At 64.2% G+C, this 13,549-nt stretch overlaps 1 protein-coding gene across 1 annotated transcript; it reads right to left on the bottom strand.

Moving 5' to 3' along the window:
• Nucleotides 1-3,194: 3,194 nt before the first annotated feature.
• IGF2 (insulin like growth factor 2) lies at nt 3,195-10,459 on the bottom strand. The gene is given in 5 exon segments (XM_032640906.1): nt 3,195-3,845; nt 4,274-4,321; nt 4,323-4,423; nt 6,445-6,607; nt 9,414-10,459. Coding segments are annotated over 4 exon segments (546 nt in total). The 5' UTR covers nt 6,602-6,607; nt 9,414-10,459; the 3' UTR covers nt 3,195-3,605.
• Between the last annotated feature and the right edge of the window lie 3,090 nt (nt 10,460-13,549).

The raw sequence follows: 13,549 nt of genomic DNA, 5'->3' as shown, positions 1-13,549 counted from the left end.
CCCTGTCCCCCGAGGCTGGGAAAATTCCCTGGGGTTGACAGACAGCGACAGCAGTTCACTCCTCAGTGGGCTCTTGGAAAAGCCCCCCGGGACCCCTCCCGTCGCCTGGAGCCCTGTCTTTGAGGATTTGGTCCCTGAGATGGTCCCAGAGCCTCCCGAGATCCACGACAGCGGTGGCACCAGCGCTGAGAGCTGCAGGCCTTCGGGCTGTCCTCCCTGCACCCCATCACTGTTCCATGAGTCCTATTTTTTTTTTTTTCCTCTTGCTTCTCTGATCGAATGAATTCTGCTGCCCTGTCTTTGAGTTCACAGATTTTTTTCTTCTGCTTTATCTAGTCTGCTGTTGAACCTGTATATTGAATCCCGCAGGGGCCCAGAGGAGGTGTCCCCACCTGCGGGGTCTTCCTGTCCCCCCTTCCCACCTCCCCTGCCTCCTCCCCAGGGCTCAGACCTCCCCTCCCTCCCTCCCTCCACCAGGTACCCAAGTGAAAAAGCAGAGGACTCAGAAGAAAATAAATTTAAATGCTTTATTTGGGATTGCGAGCGTTAAAAGTTAAAGACAAAACCCAAGCTGTGGATTCTGCCAGAAATAGCATGTTAGGGGCGAGTGGAGGCGAACACGGCCGCGGGATGGACTGGGCGGCAGGTGACACTCGGTGTTCTGCGCGTGGGGGTCCTCAGATGATGGTGTAGAGACCCAAGAGGGGGTCCCGCTGAAGACAGCTGGGGGGACTTGGGGAAGAGACACGATGGAGGGCCACAACCAGGGCGTGGAGGTCGGAAGGGGCCCGGGTCGGATGGCGATGACCCACAGAGAGCTGCTCACTGGGGGACACAGAGGAGCCTCGGCAGACGCCCCCAGAGCCCCCACCCGATCGAGGCAAACGGAACGCTGGGTGGGTGGCGTCTGGCTAAGCGGGCAGGTAATTTGGGGTGCCTCGAAAGCAATTTGGATCTCAGGCCAATCCGTCTGGCTTCTCCGATTAAGACAATTTGGATCTTTGGGCTTCTGTCCGATGGTCCAAATGGCCCACTCCCTGGGCGCTGGCCGGGGGACCCTCTGTGCCTTGGGTGGGCTGGCACGGACCGCCCCCTGGGTCGTGCCAGCCCCGTCACCGGGGCCCAGAAGCTTCGGGCCTCTAGATTGCTAGTCGGGCTGCCGTGCAGGGGGGCTGCACTGGGGGCAGAGGCGGGGGTGAGGTAAACCTCCCAGCCGCCCGGGTCCCTGCCGCAGCCCTAGGCGCTGAGATGGTGGCTGGGTCAGTACCGCCAGACCCGAGGGCCTCGGGGCCCAAGCGACCCCAGCTGTCAGACACACTCGCAGCTCTCCTGCTCTGCGGGGCTCGTGCCCTCCGGACCTCTCCTACTGCCTGGCATCACCGCACCTGGTCACCAGGAAGCCCCGCGGAGCTCCGAGCTTCCTGGGGCCCAGATGGGGCACTGAGGAGGCGGGCAAGCTGTCACCGAGGGGTGCGGGGAGGGCTCCCCAGGGGTGCGGAAGGCGGCCACCTGCTCCCGCCCGATGGAGCCCCTTTGCTCACGCATCTGTAGCCCCTTCCCCCCCGGCCGCCTGGGCTGGGGGCCCCACATTGGTGGCCTCCGAGCACCTTCCTGACACCTGAAGAGACGCCTCCCTGCCCCCTCCTCCGCCCCTCAGGACCCCCGGGGACCAGCCACCGTCCCCGGGGGCCAGGCCAGGCAGCGGCCGTCTCCATTCCCCTCTGACTTCTCGGGGGGCACAGTGGCCAGCACCCCCGCGGAGGCTCCACTCTCCACTCAACCCAAGCGACAGGGACAGGCAAAAATCAAACCAAGGGTGATAAATGGCGGAGGGCAGGACGGCGGCGGGCGCCGCAGAGGTGACGGGTGGTTGGCTTCATGCGTTCCTTGTCCTTGGTCACTGCCCCCCTGTTACACGGGGAGGGGAGTAAGTTTAATTTGGTACATGAGCGCGTAAAAAGCTAAGGAGGGATAAAAAAAAAAAAAAAAAGGAAAAAAGCCCCAGGAGAAGCCAATTAAAGGGGGGAAATAGATCAATTGGCGTCAATTTGGGTTCCTGATTCGATCTGTAATTCTGCACGTCTCCTCGTCAATCCTTCCTCCTGACCGTTTCGTCCAAACCCTTGCTGGACCACTTCCTACCCCAGAGCATCCCCCCCCCAGCCCCCACTGCCCCCCCACCCACCCCACCAACCTCCAGACTTCCCACACTCCCCATGACCCTTGCCAGCCTCCAGGGGGCCCTCATTTCTGACAGGCTCCCCCAGGAGGCTGGCAAAGGTGAGCCCTAGGTGTGCTGGGGGGGGTCCCCAGATCTCGCAGGAGCACACCTAGGGGGTCAGGCGACGCGGCAGGGCATGTCTTGCTTGGCCACAACCATCTGCACTCCGGCCAAACCCGTTCCTCGCTCGGCACGGTAGTAGGTGCGTGGATGCCAGTGGGGTCTGGGGGCATCGGGACTCTCACTGCAGGTGCCGTGGGGTCAGGACGGGTGCCGAGAAGGAGGGGGGATCTTCCTCATCTCGGAAAGATGGAACCACCCGCGCCTGAGCCTGGGACACACGCCCTCCCACCCTAGGGCGCATCCCAGGGGACCAGAGAGGAGCACAGGACGTGAAAACCTCATCGCAGGGCAGCTTAGAGAAGAATTTGGGATGGAATGCGGTCTCATCTGCGCAATGCTGGGTGTGGGTATCCCTCGTATCTGGGTGTGTGTGCGTGTGTGGATGCACGTGAGGGCTGTGGATGTGTGTGTGTGTGTGTGCGCGTGCAGGGTTGCCTGTGGGTGTGTGTGCTTTCAAAGGTGAGAATTCAGACGTGAGATTTTGGAGTGTGTGGGCGTTTCTGCCAATTAAGTTTTATCTGCGCGAATTCGGGTTTTCTGTTCCGTGCACCGCTCCTCGGGTGTTGCTGGGCCCCCCCACTGCTCCACAGCGGTCTCAGTGATGGAAACTACGGGGAGGAACGGGTTTGGGTCTTTGGTGTCGCACGGCCAGAGCCCAGTGAGGGCCTGGTGGAGGAGGGAGATGGCCGGCAAGCAGTGACAAGCCTACCTGCAAACTTGGTGCCTTCCTTTCTCTTGGATGGTCAGCTCACAGCCAATTGAAGTCCAGGTCCGAAAGGAACGAGAAGGAAGGGTGGGGGCCGAATTCTTTTATTTTGCCAATTGTTTTGAAGCCAATTTATTTTTAGTATTTTTTTTTTTTCAGCTAATTGATTTTTTTTTTTTTAGGGTTTTCTGGAAAGCTAGTTAGCTTTTCCGGTGTTGCTAAGAATCCAATTCGTTTCAAGGGGGCCAACACGTTTGTGATTGTAATTTTGGTTGTGTAATTTGGGAGTAATTTGGGGGTGATAATTTGGGAGAGAGAGCTAAAGCCAATTGGTTTTGTACATTTTTAAAGATTTTGTTGTGATTCCCTTAGCCCGATGGAGGGGGCCGAGGAGAGACCAGCCTGACGTGGGGAGGTTGGGGCACGGGGGCCAGGTCGGGGGAGCCCGCAGACAGGACGGTACAGAGGTTTCAGCGGTGGGACCTGATGGAAAGGTCCGGTCAAGAGGAGGTCACGAGTGGGTGGTGCCGCTTTGCAGAATTACGACAATTTGGCTCACTTGCGATGGCCGGACGCCTCAAGAGAGGCGCCCCCGTGGGCGGCGGGGTCCTGGGTGGGCAGGGCGATCAGGGGGCGGTGACGCTTGGCCTCTCTGAACACCTCCAGCTCCTTGGCGAGCGTGCGACCCCGGCGGGCTCGCAGGAGGGCAGGCAGGCCCCTGCGCAGGCGTTGGGCGGACTGCTTCCAGGTGTCATATTGGAAGAATTTGCCCACGGGGTATCTGGGGAAGTTGTCCTGAGAGGGGAAGGGCCGGTCAAGGGGTGCCTGGCCCCCAGCCCCTGCTCCCAAGCCACCCAGGCCCCGGGGGGACATCTGGGCAACCTGCTGGGGGCTGTCCCTAAACCTTGCAGCGTGCCCGACGTGTGACAGGTCAGTAACTCCCCCGGCTTCTGGTCAACACCACCACGGTTGCGGGGGTGGGGGGGGCACGTGGCAGACATGTAAAGGACTCCCTAGCCGCGCTTCCAGCTAAGGAGCTGCCGCGCCCTGGTCCCCTGGCTTAGAGGTAACAGCCCCGAGGGGCTCCAGAGAGGGGGAGGGTCCCGGAGACGCCGGTTCCCCTCACAGGGGCCGGGCCGCCCACAGGCCCAGAGCTGGGGTGCCGTCTACGGGCCCAGAGCTGGGGGGCCGTCCACGGGCCCAAGCTGGGGGGGCCGCCTTACCGGAAGCACGGTCGGAGGGGTCGACACGTCCCTCTCGGACTTGGCGGGGGGTGGCGCAGTAGGTCTCCAGCAGGGCCAGGTCGCAGCTGCGGAAGCAGCACTCTTCCACGATGCCACGGCTGCGGCGGTTCACGCGGCTTGCCGGCCGGCCTGGAAGTCCCACAGGAGGAAGGAAAGGGCACGTCAGCACCAGCGCCCCAGGGGGCTCCCCAGGGCTCCTCCAGCCAGCCCCCCGCCCCTGCCCTTGAGACGGGATGCCGGTCACCTCGCAGGGACAGCCGGCCTCGGCCTGGAGGGAAGGAAGAAAGCAAGAGGGGGGCGCGCAGGGGCCCCAGAAAGGAGAGAAGGGACAGCGGGGTGAGCGCGCTCCAGGACCAGCCCCCTGGCCTCTCGGTGCCTCCCTCGTCGTATGTAAAGTGGGCACGGCCTCCTGGTCCACCACCAGGGGCTGTTTGGAAAATGCACGGGGCCCGGCCCCACATCCTGGGATCCCAGGGTCCTGACCCAAAGGCCGACTGGGACCCAAGTGCCATCCCCGAACCCACCAGGAGCCTGGGTGCCTGCGGCCCTAGAGACGCCGCCGAGACAGGTAGGAATGGGAGGAAGAAGGAGAAGACGGGAGGAGAGGAGTGAGGACCTGCAAAAACCACGCCCTCCTTTCTTCCCGTCCTCCCCCTCTCCTCCACGCACAGGCTCCAGACTCAGCTGCAAGGAAAAGCCCCCAGCCTGCCTTCCGCCATCGGTGGGGGGAGGGAGAGGAGCCCCTAGTAAGGGGTCCAGGTGCAGGGTCGAAAGGGTTGGGGGCTCAGCCCGGCCCTCCTTTCAGGGAAACCTGGTGCCAGGGGGCCACTCCCCGGGCAAGGGCCAGCCAGCACCAGACCGTACGGTGCCATCTCCTGCCCCCAAATGTGGCAGGAGACAGAGGCCACAGGAGAAGCCAGGGCAGGCAGGGGCCTCAGAAGCGTCAAGAAGCAGGAATGCTTTTTAAAGAGAAGCTCTGACATGCAAGACGGGCATTTTCGGCCCATTTCAGAGGGTGGGTAAGTAAAGGCTGCAGAAGAAGGTGCCTTGTGGTGGGTGATGGGCTGGTTACGACGAGCCTTACGGCCACTGCCTGCTTGCCCCGGCCATGTCCCCACTCACACCCAGCCCTGAGCGGTGTCTGGCTGAGCCCAGGGGGAGCACACACGCCCTCCCCACTTGAGGGTCAAGAAACTGCTCCCCGGTTTCTCCCGTTATCCAGATGGACACTCTCCAGAACTCCCCTGACCCGTCCTACAGTTAAAGAAACTGAGGCCCAGATTGCTGGGAAGCGAGGGCAAGAGCCCACACCCCGAAGGAGAGCTCACCTCCAACGGGGGACCCGCCCTGCCACACAGGGCACAGGGGCAAGGGAGAGCAGAGGTCTCCATGTGCCCAGCCAGCTCCCGCAGGTCGGGAATCAGAGAGGAGGGCGAAGAAGAGACAAAGCCCTCGGGCCAGCAGGCGGGCGCCCGGCACTGTGCCCTGCGCCTCGGGTGCGGATCCCACCCGGGCCTGGGGGCCCTGGCGGGCCCCTCCTGCGGACGCAGCCGAGCGAGCCCCCAGCACGTGGTCAGGCACACTCACGCCGCCAGCAACGCGTGCTCTTATTCTGATTGGTTTTCAACCCGTTTGATTCCATTTAAAATCTAACCATCCACGGGTATCTGCCTGTTGCCGAGATGTGGGCAAAACGTGCGGGGAAGCCAGTGCCCGCAGCCCTGCCCGTGGGCAGGTCAGGGAGAAGCAGGAGGGGAAGGGCTGCCTCCCTGCGGGGGCCTGGGTCACCCCGCCCGGAAGCCCGGCCCCACCCGCACCTGCCACTTAAGGTCTGGTCCCCCTGTAGATACCACCGTCCACTCTCCCTCCCGTCCTGAGTCACACTGCAAGAAATCAGGGAGTGCGGGCACCGCCCCAGCACGCCGTAAGTGCCTCATAAACGTGGACCGTGAGGGCGTGACTGCGCTCTCCAAGTCTCAGAGCAAGGGCCCCGGGCTCATTCACCTCCGAGGGGCCTCCCCGGCCCGACCCCCAGGCCAGGTGTGCCGAAGGGCCTGCAGAGGCGTCCGACACGCGGTAAGGAGGACTCCAGCATCTATGGAGCGCCAGCCGTGTACACCCCTCCGCCCTCGCCCCGCTGAGCTACTTACTGAAGTAGAAGCCGCGGTCCCCGCAGACAAACTGGAGGGTGTCCACCAGCTCCCCGCCGCACAGAGTCTCACTGGGGCGGTAAGCAGCATAGCAGCACGAGGCGAAGGCCAAGAAGGCGAGCAGCCCCAGCATCGACTTTCCCACTCGGATCCCCATTGGTGTCTGCGGGCGGAGACAAGAGGCGTGAGCCCGCCGCCCCGCCGCGTCCAGGCCCGGGCCCCTCCCACTGCCCACCAGCCAGGGCGTCCCGAAACACCGGCCCCGCGAGGGGCTGAGGGCCTGCTCCCTTCGGGGACACTAAGCCCGGCCACCTCCTAACTTAAAGTCCAGTGACAGCTTTCAAGCACGGCTTTCTCCTTAATCTTAATTGTTTTAATTACAGAAGAGCTGGAGCTTCCCCTGCTGACGCAGGCAGGATGCAGAGCTGCCCCGCGTGAAGGGCCGTGTGCGGGGCACACCTCTGAGGGGCACCAAGTGCCAGTCAGTAATTTCACGTGGGGATCCCCATCGTTATTACCGCAGGGGCTCAGCCACACCCAGAGCTGCAGGGGCCAGTGCTGGACACTGGACCTGGCCTCCATCCTGTGATGTCATGGGGGCGGGGCCGGCACAGGGCAGCGGCCACTCCTCGGGCCTCCCAGCGCCAGCCAAGATGGCAGCCGGCCCCACCCCAGCACAGAACATGTGCATCTCAGAGGACCGGCTGAGCGAGGGTGCCAGGAGGACCAGCCTCCCTCCCAAAGCAACAGGGGGGTTCTGCTGGGCCAGCACCACCCTCCTCCCTCCCGCACTGCCTCTCCCACCCTCTCAGTCTGCGGCTGAGCAAAGCCTGGGTCAAGGGTCCGACGGTCAGCACGGCGGTGCCAGCCACGCTCCCAGGGGTCACCTTCTCCTGCATCACTTAGTCCCTCGACTCCAGTCTGCCCTGGGCGCCCCAGACACACAGAAAAGCCAAAAGCCTCCTTTCCAGGCCTCACATCACACTACCCAGGGCCAGGGACCTCAAAGTCCCTCCAGGACCACCGGGCCCTCTCCCCATTTGGGGTACCCAACCCCACCCCAGGAGCTGGAGAGAACAGGTCAGGCCACCCAGAGGCCAGACCCCCGGGCCCTCAGGGTACCACCTAGAAGGAGAGGCGCATCTCAAGACACACCCCCTCGCAAGGTTTTGTGGCTGCAGACCTGGGGCAAGGGTTAACCAGGTCCCCTAAGGAGTCGGGGGGCTTGAAAGGGACCTTGACTCCTCTTGGGACACAGCAAGCCACCCCTAGCCCTCCAAAAGGTGGAAGGCCCCCAGGCAGGCAGCTCCAGCCTGCCCTCTGCGGGCCCAGGTACGAGCCCCTTCTGGGGGGACAGTCACGGCCGGGTGCCCCTGAGCCCCGTGGCACCCGCAGGCTACCCTAGGAAGGGCCTGGGTGGAGCTGCCCACGTGTGTCCCTCTTAGGCTGTGCACCCAGTGAGTACAGAGGCACCGAGCAGCACGCCCCTTGCCAGCCTGGAGCAAGGCTGCTGCATGCTGGGCCCAGGGGAATTTTGATGCAATAAATCGTGTAGGAAATGAGGGGCTGCGAAGGAAGCACAGTCTCGCTTAAGCTCCTGACGAGCAGGGCCAGCTCCGTGGAAGATGGGAGCTGCCGCCTGGCTCAGCTCACCTCCTCCCTGCACCAGACCCCAGCCTGTCTCCCGACAGCCCAGTGCCGCCCCCCCCCTCCAAATTCTAAGAACAAATTTGTCCAGCTAGGGACTCAGTGCCGTCCGAGCGGCAGCCCCATCCTTCTGCAAGCCCAGCCACTCGGTGCGGGGTCCAGTCCAGGGCACCAGCAGAGAGCAGAAGACTAGACGAGGGGCATGCAGCTGTGCGGGCCAGGTGACCAAGCGGGCAGAGGAGGGAGGGCAGGGGCGACAGGGCAGAGGCAGAGGGGAGGGATGAAGGGGCTGAGTGGGAGGCCGCGGGCAGGGGCCAAGGGGCTGAGGCCGGAGCGGGAGGGCAGCCGGGTCCTCGCTCAACAGCCCCGGTTACCTGCAGCTGGACAGGAGGCTCGCTGGGGCTGGAGGAAGAGGATGCGGGAGGAGGAGGCTGGAAGGCTGCCTCAGAGGAGAAGCCAATGTCCAGTTTGCAGGCTGGTCAGTGCCTCAGCTTTTATGTCTGAGCCGGCTCCTCCCAGCCGCGGCTCCACCCTACCCCCACCCCTCTCCCTGCTGACCACTCCCCCCGCCCCCTTTGCTCCCGCCCCCTCCCTCCTTCCAGCCGTTCCCTTCTCTGCGGCACCCCCAACCGCCTTCCCCACCATCTCTTAGCAAAGAACGGGGGGGGGGCGGGGGGGCTCATCCTGCACCCCCAGCCCATCCTGGCACCGGGAAATGGGGGCGGGGGTGCAGGGAGGGGGGCTGCTTTCCACCTCCTTGTATGGAAACTTCCATCTGCCCACTGGGGCAGGGGCAGTTACCCTCTCTGGGTTGTCCACTGCTGCCCTTTTGAGCCCTGGACCAGGCCCTCTCTCCAGATTACTGGTTGGCAATGTCGGGGACAGGGAAAGGGAGGCTGTAGGGGGGTGCGCTGCGAATGCGGTGTCTGGCAGGACTCTTTTGCCAACTCGGCCCCCCTCGCTCCATCCTGGCCCCGCCCACCCAGTTTTCCTCTCTCGGTCTTGCTGGCACTGAGTCAACATACCAGGGTGGGTTTCTGAGACTTGCGCCCGTCCTCGTTGCACTGCCCCCGGCCCCCGCCCCCGCGGCACAAATCACAAACTTACAGCAACACCCCCTGCACCCGCAAAGCGACCAGGAAGTCGCCTTGCAGACAGCTCACACCTCCCCTGGCACTTCCCAAGTCCCCACCCCGCGCCCCCCCCACCCCTCGCCCCCTCCTCCGCGGCACAGGGCAGAGCTCGGGGTTCGAGACGCGGAAAGTGACCGACAGCCCCCCACCCTGTCCGCCCCGGCCCGGCCCGGCCCGCACGCAGCTTACCTGGAAGCCGGCGCAGGGGCCGCCCACCTCCCTGCTGCGTATTGCAAACCGAACAGCGGGCGTTGGCCCTCCTGCCGGGCACTCCTCTGCCAGCGCCGCTCTGGCCGAGTCGCGGGGGCCGAATGCGCGACGGGGCAGAACGGGGGGATGGCTTTTTTGGGGGGGTGGGAAACTCGTCTGATTTGTTTGGGGAGGACGGGCTGTCTGCGGGCTGGGGCGGGCCAGATGTTGTACTTTTAGGGGGGGGAAAGGGTATCGGGAAATGAGGTCAGCTGTTGTATCAAGGATAGAGAGGGGCAGAGATAGTGAGAGAGACAGAGTGAACGTGAAAAGGGGGGGGGCCGAAGAGAGGGCGAGAGAGAGAGAGAGAGGACAGTGAGAGACGGGCAGGCGCACAGCGGGAGAGAACAGCGAGGAGAGAAACAGAAAGCGTATAATTAATCCACTTTGGGACGGCGAAGGCGAGAGGGCGGGCGTGGAAGGGGAGGGAGTTGGAGGCAAGGAGCTGGGGGGGGGCGGGAGGGAGCAAAGGGAAGGCTGCGGAAGAAGAGAGGGGGCCGGGACCAGAAGCCGGAGAGGGGACGGGGAGCGCAGAGAAGCGAGGAAAGGGCGCAACGTCGGGGGCCGGGGAAGGTGCTGAGGGGGGCGGAGCGGAGGCGTCACCCGGGCCGCGGGCGCCCAGCTCGGTTTGGGCCGACGGCGCCCTCGGCCGTCGCGAGCCCGGGCCTCGGGGGGGCGGCGGTGGCGGCGCCGGGGCCGCTCGGGACGCAGCGAGGAGGGGGAGCGGCCGGGCTGCGCGCCGGGGAGGGCCGGGAGGGAGCGCGGGGGATGACAACGCCGGCGGCCTGCGAGCCGGACTGCCTGCGGGGGGGACCGCCTCCTCGGGCGAAGCGGGACGGGCGTTGAGGTAGATGAGGAGGAGGCGGCGGGGGATCCGCAGGCCGGCGGAGCGCGACCCCGCCGACGGCGCCCGAGATGGGAGTCAGCAGCGTGGCGGCGGACGGCGTCGACGCGGGGCCGCCAGCCGGGTGGAGGCGCTGGCGGGCCGAGCGCGGGCGGGCGTGGGCCAGGAGGCGGGGGCGGCCGGAAGGGGGGGGCCGGGGGCCGGCCTGGCCTCACGCAGCTCCGCCGGAGAGCAGGCGAACTCCGGGCGCCAACGCCCGGCTCTTATAGCCGCGCCACCCCGCGGCTCGGCGCCCGCTCGGGCCCCGCTGGCCGTGCGCCCGCGCCAATGGGCGCCCGCGGGGCCCTCGCCCCGCCCCCGGACCGCCCTCGCAACTCGAGCCAAGGGCGGGGGGCGGGCTTGGGGTCCCGGGGGGCGGCGGTTGGTGGGGGGGGAGCTGTGGGGTGCGCGGGGGCGAGATTGGATTGGGGGCAGGGATCGGCAGAGTTCGAAAGAAATCCCGAATCGCCATTCTAAAGTGTTTGGGGGCCCCGTCTTAGGTTCCGGGGTGCCAAGGTCCCCGCATGAGTGCACGGGGGACGCGGGGCGACCAGGGTGGGCGGCGTCACACGCCCTAGCGACGGCCAGGTCCCCGCGCCCGGCCAGGGGGCTACGCGGCGAGGGTGCCCTGTCGGAATGCGGGCGCAGGTGGCTCGACACTGGGTCGGGGGTCCCCGAGTGCCGCTGGGATGTACAAGGGAAGTGGGGAGTCCCTGGGCGCGGGCGGGGCGCGCAGCCGCCACCTGCCCGAGCAGGCGCAGCCCCTCGAGCCGCAGCCGGAGCCCGAGCGCCCCCCGGTGCCGCGCGGGAACCGGGGAGTAACCTCGGCGGCCGCCAGGTGCGGTACACGGGGAGGGCCGGCCGGGCCAGGACCGAATCTGGGCCAGGCTTGGGGCCGGCCCGGGCTGCGCCTGCCGGGAGAGATACGAGCAGGGCGAGAAACATCGCTCAAATCCTACCTGCATGACCGGGCTCACCGGGGTGCATCTAAGCAGCTCGCCTTTGGGGCCCACCCAAAATATCCGGATAATAGTTCCCCCGTCCTCAGTGCGTTGGACTTGCGTAGACTCGGGTTCAGCCCCAGGGGCCACCACGATAATTTGGGGGTTTGGGGAAACCATGTCCTGGAGAGTTTGGACGATGTAAGAAGTCGTTGTGATTTTTACCAAGTCAAAAACCACGCACGAGCCCCCGCGCCCCGCCCGCCCCCAGGAGCCCCGGCAGCCAGCGCCCCTCCGAGGGGAAGGGGCCGCCGGCGGCGGAAGCCCGCGCCCGGCTCGCCCCCTCGCTCCGCCATCAATCACGTCGCCCGCGCTCGGCGCGCGCCTCCCGGAGTCCTTCGCCCGGCGGCTGGCGGCGCCGCGCCGCCCGAGCCGGGTGCGCCTGTCCTCCGCGTCCCTCCTACCCTGCGCCCTGCCTGCCCCGCTGGGGGGCCGCCGAGGCGCTTTCCCCACGACCGTGATCTTTGCAGAGAGCAAACGAAAGCGGCGCGGGTTTCAGGGCGCCCGGCCTAGCGAGCGCGGCCGCCGAGGGGCTAGCCCGCCGCAGGCTCCCGCGCCCCGCGCCGGTGTCCCCGGCAGCCGCTCGGGACGGCGGGACGGCGGCGGGTGGGTTTGGGAGTCGGGCCGGGACGCGAGGCGGCGGGGAGCTCACCGCGAGGCTGGAGGCCGGAGGCTGCGTCCGCGGGCGCGTTAGGAGCCGAGGCAGAGAGCGAGCGCTCTGCAACGGGCGGTGGACGCGCTGAAGGTGAGCGAGACCCCGGGGGCAGTCCCCAGTGTCCGGGGGCAACGCCCAGTCCGTTGGAAGACCCGGGGACAATGCCCAAATTTGGGGGAAACTGGGGGCAATGCCCAGTCGTTTTCCTGGACGCGGGAGAAGCACTGCCTGCGTCCTGGAGGACACGCTGCTGGGCCAAGTGTGTTTGGGGAACACGAGAGAAATTTTCCGACTCCGAGGAGCTCCGGGGACTTCGTAGGAGACGCAGAGAGGCCCAGAACCAGTGCCCGTGGTACGCGGGATTGGGGAAGCTGCAGAGACCGCGGCGGGGCCGGGAACAATGCCCAAAGGTCGGGAACGCAAGTCAGAGCCGCCTGATTTGCGGGCGAGAGAACGAGTGTCCCGAAGTGGGGACCCAAGGGAGGTTGCGTCGGTGCGGGGAACTGCGATTCACGACTAAATTCGAGATTCCAGAAAGAGAGTCCGAGTCTGAGGACCGGGGGGGGGGGGATTTCTCCCTGCAACTGGGGGACAAGGGAGCCGCGTCTAAAATGTGGGGACCCCAGCATCTGGGTCAGCAAGTTTGTGGGGGGTCCCATTTTGTGGGGAAGTAGGTTTGGGGATGACCCGAGGAAAATGCTCAGCGTGAAACTTGGGAGAACCCCAGAGGCGTACTGTCTAAAACTGGGGGAAGAAAAACAATGGACACATTTTGGGGATCTAGGCAAATCGTCCATGCGGTGGGGAAGAGTGGAGATTAATTTCCACAACTTAGAAATTGAAGTTATTGGCCTGGACGCTTGCATCACCCAAGGAAAGTAACTTCCATAATTGCTGTGGCTTTTGAGAAAATCCTCAATGTCCTTTAGAGAGTCAAGAAACACGATCTAAATTCGGGGCAAACTGGGGTGTGATCAGGACATTTGGAGAATGCAGAAAATCAATGTCCTTTTATATCTTAATTTTTACATTGGTTTCAATTAGTTTATTTTTGGTGAACAGGAAAAAAATATATTTTCCTGGGCACTGTCTGCATTTGGGGAACCCTAGGAAGACGTGGCCCAAGTTTGGGGGATCCATGAAAATTGTTCAATAGAGATTGGTACCTAAATTTCAGGGAACCTGGTTCGTAGCAAGGAAACTTGTAGGACGCGGCCTATAATACCTGGGATTTCCAGATATTTTTCGGTATCTGGGCAATTTCACTTTGGGAGGCCTGTGGAAAATTGCCTGAATTTAGGGGGGCTCGGGGCAGGGATCATAAAGTCAGGGGACCCACAAATCAATGTTCAAAAAAAGTTCGATTCTTTTGTGGAGGGGGGAAAACAATCTCAGTTTATTTTGGAGGGCTGGCAGGCAGTGTCTCAATCTGGAGGGCCCAGAAAAATAATTTTTGAATCTGGGGATCCAAAGAAGTTCTTCGAAGTCCTCAGGAGAAATGAGGGTCAGTATCTTAAGTTTTATGGGGAAAGGATTC

This window comes from Phocoena sinus, chromosome 8, assembly GCF_008692025.1.
Source record: "Phocoena sinus isolate mPhoSin1 chromosome 8, mPhoSin1.pri, whole genome shotgun sequence".
NCBI lineage: Eukaryota > Metazoa > Chordata > Mammalia > Artiodactyla > Phocoenidae > Phocoena > Phocoena sinus.
The sequence above is the reverse complement of the archived record's forward strand: the minus strand, read 5'-3'. Positions and strand labels throughout refer to the sequence as shown.